Source organism: Ahaetulla prasina, chromosome 2 (assembly GCF_028640845.1).
Source record: "Ahaetulla prasina isolate Xishuangbanna chromosome 2, ASM2864084v1, whole genome shotgun sequence".
NCBI classification, from domain to species: Eukaryota; Metazoa; Chordata; class Lepidosauria; order Squamata; family Colubridae; genus Ahaetulla; species Ahaetulla prasina.
Genome location: NC_080540.1, coordinates 68,516,228 through 68,529,948, shown reverse-complemented (window position 1 = coordinate 68,529,948; position 13,721 = coordinate 68,516,228). Strand labels below are relative to the sequence as shown.

At 37.2% G+C, this 13,721-nt stretch overlaps 1 protein-coding gene across 1 annotated transcript in view; it reads right to left on the bottom strand.

The window, feature by feature from the left end:
• Positions 1–13,721, bottom strand: part of EFCC1 (EF-hand and coiled-coil domain containing 1) — an 82,654-nt gene that overhangs the window by 23,517 nt on the left and 45,416 nt on the right. The window contains exons 3-5 of the mRNA XM_058167827.1: positions 11,710–11,852; positions 4,572–4,707; positions 3,249–3,522 (exon numbers count right to left, since the gene is read on the bottom strand). Of these exons, the coding sequence (XP_058023810.1) occupies positions 3,249–3,522; positions 4,572–4,707; positions 11,710–11,852 (553 nt within the window). The remainder of the gene's footprint in view (positions 1–3,248; positions 3,523–4,571; positions 4,708–11,709; positions 11,853–13,721) is intronic.

The following is a 13,721-nucleotide window of genomic DNA, read 5'->3' as shown; positions in this document are numbered from 1 at the left end:
ACTGTAACTGCTATTCTAATAGCAAATCCTTCATAAAAGTTATTGCATTACATTCTTGATTAAATTATCTTTCCATTGATGTATAATTTTATGGTACTACTGCAAAATAAAGTGGTGTTAACCAGTTTTAGAAAATACACTTTTCCCAAAAGGTTTCCACAATTTTGGCCACTACTTTATATATTATTTTATTTTATTTTATTTTATTTTATTTTATTTTATTTTATTTTATTTTATTTTATTTTATTTTATTATTTTATTTTATTTTATTAAATTTTTATACCGCCCTTCTCCCGAAGGACTCAGGGCAGTGTACAGCCAGAATAAAAACAAAATATATACAATTTAAAACAATATTTAAAAAGAGCAAATTTTAAAGGCTGATTATTAAAATTTAGATTTAAAAATTTAAAAATATTAAGAATACCCAATTTAAAATTCAACACAAATTATGCCAGTCCCGCTTTAATAAATAGATATGTTTTGAGCTCATGACGGAAGGTCCGAAGATCAGGCACTTGACGCAGGCCAGGGGGAAGTTCGTTCCAGAGCGTCACTGCCCCCACAGAGAAGGCCCTACTCCTGGGGGCCGCCAGCCGACACTGTTTGGCAGATGGCACCCTGAGAAGACCCTTTCTGTGAGAGCGTACGGGTCGGTGGGAGGCAAAGGGTAACAGCAGGCGGTCTCGTAAGTACCCGGGTCCTAAGCCATGGAGCGCTTTAAAGATAGTTACCAAAATCTTGAAGCGCACCCGAAAGACCACAGGAAGCCAGTGCAAGCTACGGAGCAGCGATATCACGTGGGAGCCACGAGCGGCTCCCGTTACTACTCGCGCAGCCGCATTCTGGACTAACTGCAGCCTCCGGGTGCACCTCAAGGGCAGCCCCATGTAGAGAGCATTGCAATAATCCAGCCTAGACGTAACCAGAGCGTGAGTGACCGTGCATAAGGCATCCCATATATACCATATATCAGGGGTCTACAAACCCTTGGGCCTGTGGCCCAGCGCTGGGCCATGGAAGCAATAGGAGAGTGTGCATAAAGCTGTATTTGTGAAAGATGTAGGGTGCGTGTGTGCACAAAACCATCCCCTCTTCCCCCTCCCGCCGCAGCCACCTCTGCCGAGCCAGCAAGCCAGAAAGAACCATATATATTTGCAGAGAAGCTGAGAATTCTAGGTGCTACAACAGACACACATCCCTAAATTAGGTTCAGCTTATCTGTGGATGGAGTTATCTGTGAGCATATATAGTAACACTTTTTTAAAAAGAACTCATATATCCTGTATATACAGTATTTGCATATAGGTCAAACTGTGGATAAGCTGACTTTTGAATTTGAACCAAAATACGATGAAAATGTGGATCACCAACAAGTGGCATGTTTTTCATGGTATTTGGACATATAGGAGATATATGTCATATGTCATTTTCTACCACAAATTGAAATAAAGAACAGTCGCAAGAACATGTTAATTAGTTGTGAATGTAATTTTGTTTCCATATGGTAAACTGCAGCCTTACTTATTGAAGATCCTATCAAATGCCCTGCACCATTTCTCTCCTTCTTTTGGAAATATATTTGCCTGACTTTTTCTTCGATCATTAGTAACTCAACCTTTAAGCTAATCCTCCTCATAATCAGGCAAATTAGGAATATATCACCCTATGTCTAATTATGTAATTTATAATCCACATTTCAGCATGTATCTTATGATTGTAAGCTCATTGGGTATCTGCATTTTGCCCCAATAACAAAACCAGTGAAGAAATTCTGCAAAAGATTCCCATGAGCTTATCACATTGGGTTTGAATGCAGCCTCAATTATTTTTCTTGATCAACACTATAAATGTGCTGCAATTAACGTATAGGCTGCTATTTTCCAACTTTAAAACTCTTTTGGAATATGCAGTAACACTACAGGCTGGTTTTCAATGTGCTACATTATCATTAAGTCTAAACCAATCCCTTGTCTACATTAAGATTATCTAAATCCTTGTAAAAGCTGTTCCAATGTTCATGTATCTATGCACTAGAAAATGTCTGCTTACAGTTAATTCCTTATACAGATAAAGCACATGACTTGGTCAATGAATAAGTATATTCCAGCAAAAGTCAGATATCTATTCCACAAGCAACATTTTGTAATTCTAGGCTTAGGTTTAGAGTTTACTAATGATTACTTCAATATATCATCTGTTATCTGACACCTTCATTAAAATTTCTTTGCAAAATAGTTCTCTAACTGCAGCTCTTTATTGAAAAACACTTAAAAAGGGAACAAAGCAAATGGCTCTTTTCATCTTCTAGCTTTTGTAAAAACATAGGAGATGAAAAAGATTGGATCAATTATTGATTCTTTCAGGTGTCCATTATTCTTGACTTGCCTGGAGTTGAAATGACTTCTAGTTTGCTTCTTTTTATATACTTCTTTCTAAGACTTGGGGTTTTATGTACAACTAAGCCTGCATGCCACTTAGATACAGAATTAACTTGAAATACTCATGTATAAGGAAGTTAGTATATCTATTCAGATCTCAGAAGTTCAGAGGTCTAGAGATGTTTAGAAGATATTTCTAGAAATGTAAAAGGTCTACCTCTTGGCAACTCAAATAATTATTTCCAATTTCCTCAGGATATGAACTATGTCTCATAATAGCACAGAACAGATAAAATACTAAAGAAAGGAAGGGAAGGTCTAAAGTAGCAATTGGGAAGTTGCTAATTCCACTCATACACTGGTTTTCCATTTTAGAAATATTAACAGTATAAATTAGAAGAGGTGGAATTTGTAACGGAAGAAAGGAACATAGCTACTCTTACAACTATATATTTATTTCCATTTATGTACAAATATACATTTGCAATAAATATGCAGTATGAACCACAACGTTAGTGTGGTATAAGACCAAGCTAGGTAGCTATGCCCATCTAGATGCTGTCAGATAGAAAATCGTGCTATCCCTCACTATATCAACTAGAGATGATTAGCTGTTGTGATCTGATGACATATAGATGTACCCTACTCCCCATACTTTAACAGAACACAATTTTTAGAGTCTTGTTGACCAAGAAATAGTAAATAGATGAACTGTAATAGAGTCCATGGAATTATGCACTGCAATTAAAGAATTGCACAAGAACTGAGCTTTCAGGGGATGAAAACTGAGCACTATCACAGCTGAGTCTTCTTGTTCTGAAATGTGCAGGTGGTATCAGTAAAAGTGTCTTTTGATCAAATTTAAGCAGGTCTGATAAGAAAAAAAAAATCTGAAATATGCATCCCTTGTGATAAGTAGCCCACAAATTGGAAATAATCTACCTCCTGAAAGGACAGTCTATAAAATGAATTTACCTCTTCCATATTTGTTTCCAGAGATTTCTCTTCCTGCCCTTTCATTTGAAAGTCTTCTTTTAATTTTGAGAGTTGTTGGACTAATTCCACAAGGGAGTTTTCATGGCCACAGTTACTGGGATTTTCAAAGGATGACTGCAGCTGCTTCAGTGTTGTGTTATCACATCTAGAGAGAGAGAAATTCTGGTCACTGCTTTTCTCCATCCTAGTAGTCTAATGATATACAATATTAAGATATTAGGAGGTAAAACCTCCTAATATGGGCGGCTATATAAATTGGTTTAATAAATAAATCACTTCCAAAATTTTGCCAGGGAAATTGCAGGGACTTGACCTGCAGGGACAGTCATCAGCAATCAACAATGATTTGAAGGCACAAACGTAAAAAGGGACAATTACTAATAAATCTTACATATGCCTGCTCCATACAGGTAAGTTTTCTCTTAACAATAGTAACTAGGACCAGCAAGTCTGCTGCTAAGTGACACAGTTATAAAGTGTGACATCATGTTGATTTACAACAGCAGTGACTGTTGTTAGGTGTATTCTATGCATTTGCAGTATCTTGTGGCCATTTGATTGTCATTGTGACCTCCAGCCAGCTTCCCCATTGACTTTGCTTTTCTGAAGCTGACACTTAAGATCATAAGTGGTGATCACATGATCACAGGATGCAGCAACTGTTGAGATTGCAAGCTGGTTGCCAAGCACCCAAATCACAATCATGAGACCAAAGGTATGCTGCAATGGCCACATCTAGAAGGAATGGCAGTAATTCCCCCATTCATCAGTGTTGTAATTTTCAGCAGTTTTTTTTTGTTTTGTTTACATTTATACCCCGCCCTTCTCCGAAGACTCAGGGCGGCTTACAATGTATAAGGCAATAGTCTCATTCTATTTGTATATTTTTTACAAAGTCAACTTATTGCCCCCCCAACAATCTGGGTCCTCATTTTACCTACCTTATAAAGGGTGGAAGGCTAAGTCAACCTGGGGCCGGGCTCGAACCTGCAGTAATTGCAGGCTTTGTGTTCCCCATTCATCAGTGTTGTAATTTTCAGCAATTGCTGAACAAGGACTATCTGCATAACCATATGACATATTTCAAAGCTGATCTACCTGTAATATTTTTGCTATGTCACACAACAGCATTTTCAGAAAAAATAGCAAGGACAAAAGTTGCAACTATGACTTCACATAGACACTGAGACGTACCCGCTATTGCAACAAGGAAATCTAGCTAAGAGTTTCTTTACTTCAGCCATTTGGGATTGCTGATCGCCTATCCATTTCTCTTCCTCTTCATCAGATGCAGCCTGGCCTTCCACAGAACGAAACATCTGATCTTCCACTGGAAAGAACAATAACCCCCCAAATAAGACAATCACTATTACCATCATATTCAAATAGCATTTTTTAAATCCAGTTTAAGAAAAAAACAATTTTGGAAATTATTAGTTCAAATTCTACAGTAATTCATTGCCAAACAAAACAAGGACCTCGTTCTTCTGCTACCTTACAGTAGTGGCCAAAATTGTGGAAACCTTTTGGGAAAAGCGTATTTTTAAGGTTTGATGGCTAATAACACCAGTTGTTGGGTTGTTGTTGTTTTTTTGAGTTTCAAGTTAATCATATTCCACTGCCGGAATGGCCTGGGAATAGCCCAGACCTTAACCCAATTGAAAATCTATGGAGCCGACTAAAGAAACTTGTGAGTCAGAAACGACCCAGCAATAAAACCCAGTTAATAGAAGCAATCATTCAATCTTGGTTTCACATTATAACAGCTGCAGAACTAAAAGACTTGGTTCACTCCATGGGAAGACATTATAAGGCCGTAATTCATGCTAAAGGTCACCCAATTAAGTATTAACTGACGCGATAATTTTTGCATATCTTGATTTTTCTATGGTAATTTTTGTATATCATTTTTTCTATGTGTTTCACTTTTCTTCTTTAAACTGTAACTGCTATTCTAATAGCAAATCCTTCATAAAAGTTATTGCATTACATTCTTCATTAAATTATCTTTCCATTGATGTATAATTTTATGGTACTACTGCAAAATAAAGTGGTGTTAACCAGTTTTAGAAAATACACTTTTCCCAAAAGGTTTCCACAATTTTGGCCACTACTTTATATACCATATATCAGGGGTCTACAAACCCTTGGGCCTGTGGCCCAGTGCTGGGCCATGGAAGCAATAGGAGAGTGTGCATAAAGCTGTATTTCTGAAAGATGTGGGGTGCGTGTGTGCTCAAAACCATCCCCTCTTCCCCCTCCCGCCGCAGCCACCTCTGCCGAGCCAGCAAGCCAGAAAGAACCATATATATTTGCAGAGAAGCTGAGAATTCTAGGTGCTACAACAGACACACATCCCTAAATTAGGTTCAGCTTATCTGTGGATGGAGTTATCTGTGAGCATATATAGTAACACTTTTTTAAAAAGAACTCATATATCCTGTATATACAGTATTTACATATAGGTCAAACTGTGGATAAGCTGACTTTTGAATTTGAACGAAAATACGATGAAAATGTGGATCACCAACAAGTGGCATGTTTTTCATGGTATTTGGACATATAGGAGATATATGTCATATGTCATTTTCTACCACAAATTGAAATAAAGAACAGTCGCAAGAACATGTTAATTAGTTGTGAATGTAATTTTGTTTCCATATGGTAAACTGCAGCCTTACTTATTGAAGATCCTATCAAATGCCCTGCACCATTTCTCTCCTTCTTTTGGAAATATATTTGCCTGACTTTTTCTTCGATCATTAGTAACTCAACCTTTAAGCTAATCCTCCTCATAATCAGGCAAATTAGGAATATATCACCCTATGTCTAATTATGTAATTTATAATCCACATTTCTGCTTGTGTTTTATGACTGTAGAATTTAGACTTGGGTAATATGACCCCCAAATAAAATGTGAGTTAACTTTGAAGACATGCTTTGCAGAATATCTATGTTTGGTCCTCTATAAAGAGTCAAGTTTCCTTTCTTAAGGAGCATAACTTTTATCGGTAGAAGGCGAACAACTGTTAGAGTTATATATAGTATCTTTCTTTATTAAACCTTGCTAATCCCCAACAGTGTAACCAACCATTGCACACAGAGTGTTGTCTTGTGCTTTCCTCTTAAGCAAATCTGTGTGTGTACACGTATATAAAAAGAAAAAAGGGGGAAAGTAGTATATTAAAGTGAAAATCATTTGTACCTGGAACTTTTATTAAATTGTGTTCCTGAACTTGCACAGTTGCATGAGCAACATCTTGACCAGAAATAATCCCATAATTACAGGAAAGTCTGGGAATTAGCAAAGGCTAAATGGAAAAAGTGGGATGGAGGAAGGAATGAAGAGAGTCTTTATGACAGTGGTTCCCAACCTTTTCTTGTTTGAGGCACAACCTTTTCTTGTTTGAGGCACCCTTGGAAAGCCTTTCAAAAGTTCCCGGCACCCTTATAAGGAAATAGATATTTAAAATCTCCGTAGCTCAAAAGTTCCCGGCACCCTCAAAAGATCTCACGGCACCCCTTAGTGCCGCGGCACACTGGTTGGGAACCACTGCTTTATGAGTTTCGACATAAGGTGGAGCAAAGGAGAAAAGTGAGAGGCAGTTTGGTATAGTGGTTAAGGCATCAGGTTAGACCAGGAGTTCCTAATCTTGGTAACTTTAAGACATGTGAACTTCTAGAAATTCTAGGAGTTGAAGTCCATGTGTCTTAAGGTTGTCAAGATTGGGAATCTCTGGCCTGCGGTAAAAACCAGGAGACTGTAAGTTCTAGTTCTGCCTTAGGCACAAAGCCAGCTCAATGACCTTAGGCCAATCACTTTGTCTCAGCCCTAGGAAGAAGCCAATGCTGAACCACTTACGAAATCTTGCCAAAGAAAACTGTGGCAACTTAACCCCCCACCCCACCCTGATACACACACAAAAGAAAAGGTTGAGCTATTTCAAACTTTTGGTGGTAGAGATGGAGAACCAAAGGCAAAGATAGGAAAGGAACTGATATAAGGATGCAAGGAAGATGGGGGCAAGATCTTGGAGGAGGGGTGTCTCATGTTCAGAGGGCAAAGTTGTTTTTCTACCAGCTGTTTATGGAATGTAGGCAGAGAAAAGAGAATTTATTTTGGCACTAATATTATGTACTTGAAACACTCAGCCAGAGAAAACGAAGTGCTTTAGGCTAAGGCAGTCTTTTCAATCAGATTTCCAGAGTACATTTGCAAGGGAGAGAAATATTGGCTGAATAATTTAGACAATTGTCTGTTTTATTGACACAAATTTCTTCACAAATTGCATTTGTAAAGACTGCTGCTAGCTATTATTCACACATTTGTTGTAAGCAGCTATTTTACAGGCGGAGGTGTTAGTTGTTTCTGTTAATCACTGTTATGTGGTACTAGGAGAATAAAACACAGCCTTTTAAAAAGACTTCTGCTCAAGCTGGTTAATTATTTTCTCCGAATGTCTTTGTAAAATCACGTATCTCTCTTTAAGTGGAAGATTGTATTTTATTTTATTTTTTTAAATTGGGTCTTCCTTCTGAGGTAACATATAAGGCATTGCCCCTTGAATAAAGAAGGCATGTTATTTTGTGTTGGCTCCCTTTTAGGTATTTGAGAAGAGAGTGAACAATGCTAACAAAAAACACAAAAAATACAAATATTGTTGCTTCTGATGCTGCGACAATGGCTGAATGTTTTCCATTTGGTCCAGCAGAGGGCACTGTGGTAAAACCCAAAATAAAGAAAATGCCCATCAGATGACAAGCTTAGCAAAGAATGCTTTGTGAACAAAGTTGTCCTTCTACAATAACAAAATTGGGGTGGGTGTGGGTATGTGTGTGGAATGTTAGCTCTAATTAAGTGAAGTAGACAATCCACTGTTAGTAAAATGCTTATTTCCCAACATTAGTTCAAATGCAGTTGCCTCATATATCCATGTTCTTTGTATAAGCTTTCAACTTCAAGGCTTTCCTTTGAACATAATCATTTGTCCCAAATGATTAATTAATAAGCAGATGCTGTATCTACCCAGCTGTAAGAATCACAGTCACTGTGGGATTTGTGCAATATATTAAAGAAGCAAACAATAGGGGGTGAAGGGGGGGTGTAGTATTGTCTCTTTTAAATGTTGCTTTTGCACAAGCTTTGGACCTAGTTTAACCACATCAAACCTTAAGCTTAAATTTGGTGGTTATTTGATGCAACAGCAGAGATAGCGCTTCTGGCTTCTTTCAGCTACACTGCTGGTGCTGGGGTACACAGATGCACTCACGTCTGAAACCAAAGATAAGCCTTTAAAGAAGTGAATGATCTAAGATCAAAGCTCCTTGTAAAGTTCTAAGGAGTGCATATAGGTAGGAATAAGGAAGTAAAGACATTTACCCTATTTTTTTCATCTTTGCTGATGATCTTATAAAGGAAACTTCTGTCATGCTCGTCTTGTATGTTTGTTAGAAGCATGTACTCTTAAACCTCTAATATTTTAATCTCTGACATCTAAAACTAAAATTCGGTCTTTTGCAATTCGGTTTTTTTTTAATGTTAGTATATATACAAAAGACCACGGGGAAAATGTGTGTCTTTCACACTAAATGAAAGCTGGTCCTAAGTACACAGATGCACTTAGTCATTACTCTATTGTTTTGCAATTAAATTAATAATTAGGTCAGTTCTTTTAAGCAAACCATTGTCAAGGAAAAACAAAGTCCAGCTGAAAAAGCATCTTTGGGATAACCGTGATCTGGATCAGGGCTCTCCAACCTTGGCAACTTTAAGACTTGTGGACTTCAACTCCCAGAATTCCTCAGCCAGCTTTGCTGGCTGAGGAACTCTGGGAGTTGAAATCTACAAGTCTTAAAGTTGCCAAGGTTGGAGAGCCCTGATCTGGATGATGAGAATCTTCATAGACGGTAGGATATAAAATTACATGAGGGTTCCATGCCCAGGGGAAGGCTAAGGAGTGGTCCAGGATCTCATAGCCATGATAGTAATCATGCTTATTCCAGGTCATACTTGGTCCAACTGAGAGAAGTAGGTTTGTGTTTTGAAGGTGGAAGACATTTCCATCCATAATTTACCATGGTGAAATTATTTTCTGTCTCACCTCTGCACAGGGTAATAGGAGCAGTTAAGATGGTCTGTCCCAGGTGGGTGTGAATTTGCACTTAGTCCAGCAGTGCTGGATAGTTTCTGCTCCATCTTCAACATTCTCTTTTAGGAGAATATTTTTTGGGAGTAGATAACTGGGCTTCAGAAAGTCTAAAAAGAAACTGGTCATCTACCAGTCATATTTTAGGCCAAGCATAAGACAGAGGTTGCACTGATCATTCTTGTACATGATCTATACCTAGACCTTGACTAGGGGAGTATATCTCTTCCGATTCAGGTAGGTTTATCAGTAATATTTGATAACATTGTAAGGACTGGAAGCTGAAGGCATTATTTTCCAGTGGTTCCAATTCTTCCCAAGTAAATGGTTACATGGTAAAATAATTGAGTATTTGGCCACAATCTTCTAACAGTTATTATGGGGACCATTTTCTTCATGCTGAATCTTTCTGTATTATGCATTTGAGCTAGAAAGCATGCTGTAGGAGTCCCACCCATGTGAAACTCAGTGGGAAGAAAACCAAGAGGCTAGACAACTATAGATTGCACGCCCCCCGTCACTATTAATCTTCTGAAAAGAAATTATGTCCTTTCATCAGGCTTTAGACCATAATGTACAGTGGGGACTGCTATCATTATATGTTTTTATTGGTTATATTTATTACGTTTTCAAAATCTTTATGACTATGTTGCTTATCGTTTTTCCATTTTACTTTACTTTTTTAAACCTGCCCAAAGTCTTACGATGACGCACCATAGAAATTATGTAAAATATATATATAAATAAATAAATAACTGACAAAGTACACATTTAAATCAATTAGAAAAAGTTTTTAAAAAATCAAATTAAAATAAGTTTGAAAAAACTCCAGCTTTATGATTACATATCTGAGTACATTTTTCATAATCTTGAAGGATAAACTGGATTTCCTTCTAACAAACATTCCGAACATTTCTATGCAGGAGACTTCAATGACAGCTTTATTGTAGTTGTGTGAAAAATATCCTGTTCTGGGTATGGAACATTTGTTCCATTTTTCTTCCACAATGTGCTAATTCAGCCATTCCAGATGAACTAGTAGTTTTCCAGAAGTAAGTCTCCTGGAACAGGAAACGGTCTGCAGTATTTACTGTAAGATCAAATGTACAGAAATGATTAACCAATTTTCCTCACTCACTTAAATCTGACCATTTTTAAAGCAGGAACAAACAGAAACACAATGGAAAACACTGTGGCCCAGGGGTGAAATGTAAAATTTGTTACTACCAGTTCTGTTGGCGTGGCTTGGGTGGGGGGTAATGTGACTAGGTGGGCGTGGCCAACTTTTTTAAAAAAAACTTTTAAAAGCATTTTTTCTACAACCTCTTTGGCCGAAGAGGTTGTAAAAAAATGCTTTTAAAGGCCTCTGATGCTCCCAGCTGAGTCTCATGATCATCAGAGGCTTTTTTTTTCTTTTAAAAGCATTTTTTTGGCCAAAGAAAAAATGCTTTTAATTTTTTTAAAAAAAAATCCTCTGATGATCATGCGGCTCAGCTGGGCATGGGGGGGGGGGGCAAGGATTTTTGCTATCGGTTCTCCGAACCACCCGCCGTCATCGCTACCGGATCGGGCGATCTGGTTGGAACCCGGAGCATTTCATCCCTGCTCTGGCCCCTTTAAAAGACCCAGGTAACACTTTTCCATTTAAATTCAATTGATGGCTTGTGCTTCTTCTTCTTTTTTAATTATCCTGCAATGGCTGATCCACCTTTACAAAAGATTCTATGAAGGCAAAAGAAAACAAAACTGCTGTGCCTTTTTAATTTGTGATTAAAAAAAAGAATTCATCCAGAAAAGCTATTTTTATATCTTTCTACTTCTGATACAATGGGAAGATTAAATGAATCTGAATATATGAATTAAAATTAGCCCTGCAGTACATGCCTTCCTATTAGAAAGTCTTACCACATTGTTGTATTTATAGTATTGGCTGAGGCACCATATGTTCAATGCTATAAAATAATTTCAAAGAAAGAAATGTCACTACTTCTATAATAAAGTTTTCCATAATAGGATGAGACCATTAAAAAAATATTCTGAGAAGATTCTTGAGGGGTTGGTGGACATTTATGTGTACACCATTTATCCTCCTGAGGTTTTCTTTGAATCCTCACCCTTGATGTTTAGAGGTTTCTTTTCCACTAAAGTGCCCTGTAATAAGAGTTGAAAATTTTTATCCTTCCTACCATTTTCCAATACTCCTGCACCACCAGTTGGTGACCGTCTATCTTGCTTTGTAAATAATAAGCTATCTTGTCCTTCCAGCGGTATATTTGTCTTCTGTTCTGAGTTGCTTTGTGAAGGAACTGGGCACTTTAAGACCTCTGATCTGGAGGGGGGAAAAAAAAGACAAACCAACAAAATTAACCAAATAGCAAGAAATCCAAATCAACAATAAAGATTTAAGTATGGCCTATTTTTTTCTTACCATCAAGGGACTTCACTTTCATTAATAATGTTATTTAAAGACTTGTACTAGAAATCTCTTCCAGCCCTATGATTTTATAGTTTGCATAGATCTAAAATAATAATAATAATAATTCTGTCCTCCTAAAATGCCCTATCAATTAAGGTTGCTGATGTTTATTCAATGGGTGAGCTAAAGGATAGGCCTTCTTGCTGCCAAGGTATGAATATATCTCCTTCACCCAGATAATATAAGATTCTTCCCTCACCTTTAAATGACTTACTTATCTACTCAAAATGAAAGTGAACCAACTGACAGTTTAGAAGTGTAGTTTAATATATTAATTCAAAATATAGCTGTCTGAAAGTTATCTTTCAGCAGCACTCATGCTGGCCAGACAAATACTGCCACAACAAAATCTCAGGTATTCTAGAGTATGTTATGGATTGTTTAAGCAGCAAATTTACATGTATGTGATCTGTGATTACAATCCAAAAACCTGGAATTTAATTCTCTACTATTTCTTCCATTTTCTCTTAATCCATCTCGTCGATGTTTAGTAAATAAGTAAAAATATACAATGTTCTAACTCAAACAAAATATTAATTATTGGTATTCACAATTGATGATAACTAGCTCAGACTGGATCCATCTTTACTAGTATTTCAAAGATACCTGTTTACTAAGGTATCTCAAATTTTATCCTGAGGTAAGAAATCTACATTTTTAAACCAATGTGGATAAATCATTTCCTACAAGATTTATTCAACATAGATAAGGGGAGCAAAATTTTGATTCTAAAAAATATATATATTTAAAGGATGGGGGGGAAGCATTCCAAGAAAGAAATTTTATTTACATTTAAATAATTTGTAAAACATCATAAAGATGTCAATTATTTACACATAGATAAATAAAAACAAAACAAAAAAATGTACATAGTTTTCTATGATCTCCTGAGGTCTAATTCAGGCTCTCACATTAGTCACTAACCCTGTCCGTACACTCAAACCAGCCAATGTAAATCACAGAGCTCTGGAGTTGCCCCCCAAATGGGCAACATATTTCAGAGAGAGGAGATGCTTTCCTGTCTTGAAGAAGAAAAAAAGAAAAGAGGAATAGAGGGTAAGATAGAGGAGGTGAAGGAGAGAGAGGAATGGAAGAAAGGGGAAGGAGAGGAAAATAGGATAGGGGATAAGAGTAGGGGAGAAGGTGAGAAAGGAGGAAAAGAGGGGAGGAGCAGGGGAGAGGAAGGGGAAGGAGGAAGGAGAGGAGGAGGAAGAAAGCAGGAGAGGAAAGGAGGGAGGGAGGGGAAAGAGGTGGTTTGTTGTGAAATGAAGGGGAAAAAGGGTAGAAGAGCAACCCCAAATGTAATTAAAATGTTTTATCTTTGTGCTTTCTTCAGAAAAAACATGTATGATTATTTATGGATAAGAGAATGTATATTTCCAACATGTGTATAAGAAGAGAAAAAATAAAAAAAAATTACACAAAAAAAATATAGGAAGGAGACTCGTTTTGTTTTAATGAAGTGCTTTAATGTTCTACTTTAAATGTAAAACCAGGCGCTGCCATTCTCACAGAAGGCTCTACTTTGGCCCTTTTTCATTAGCCTGCAGAGACCCCATGATAAACAGTGAAGAAGACTGGATGAGCAGCACCATGTCTCTGTGTAGCAAAGACAAGGACAGCAAAGGAAGAAAGGGTCACTCCTAGGAGCCTGGGAAGGGCATATGCCTTACAATGCTTTGTAACAAGGTTTCCATGGAGAAATTATTTATTTATTTATCG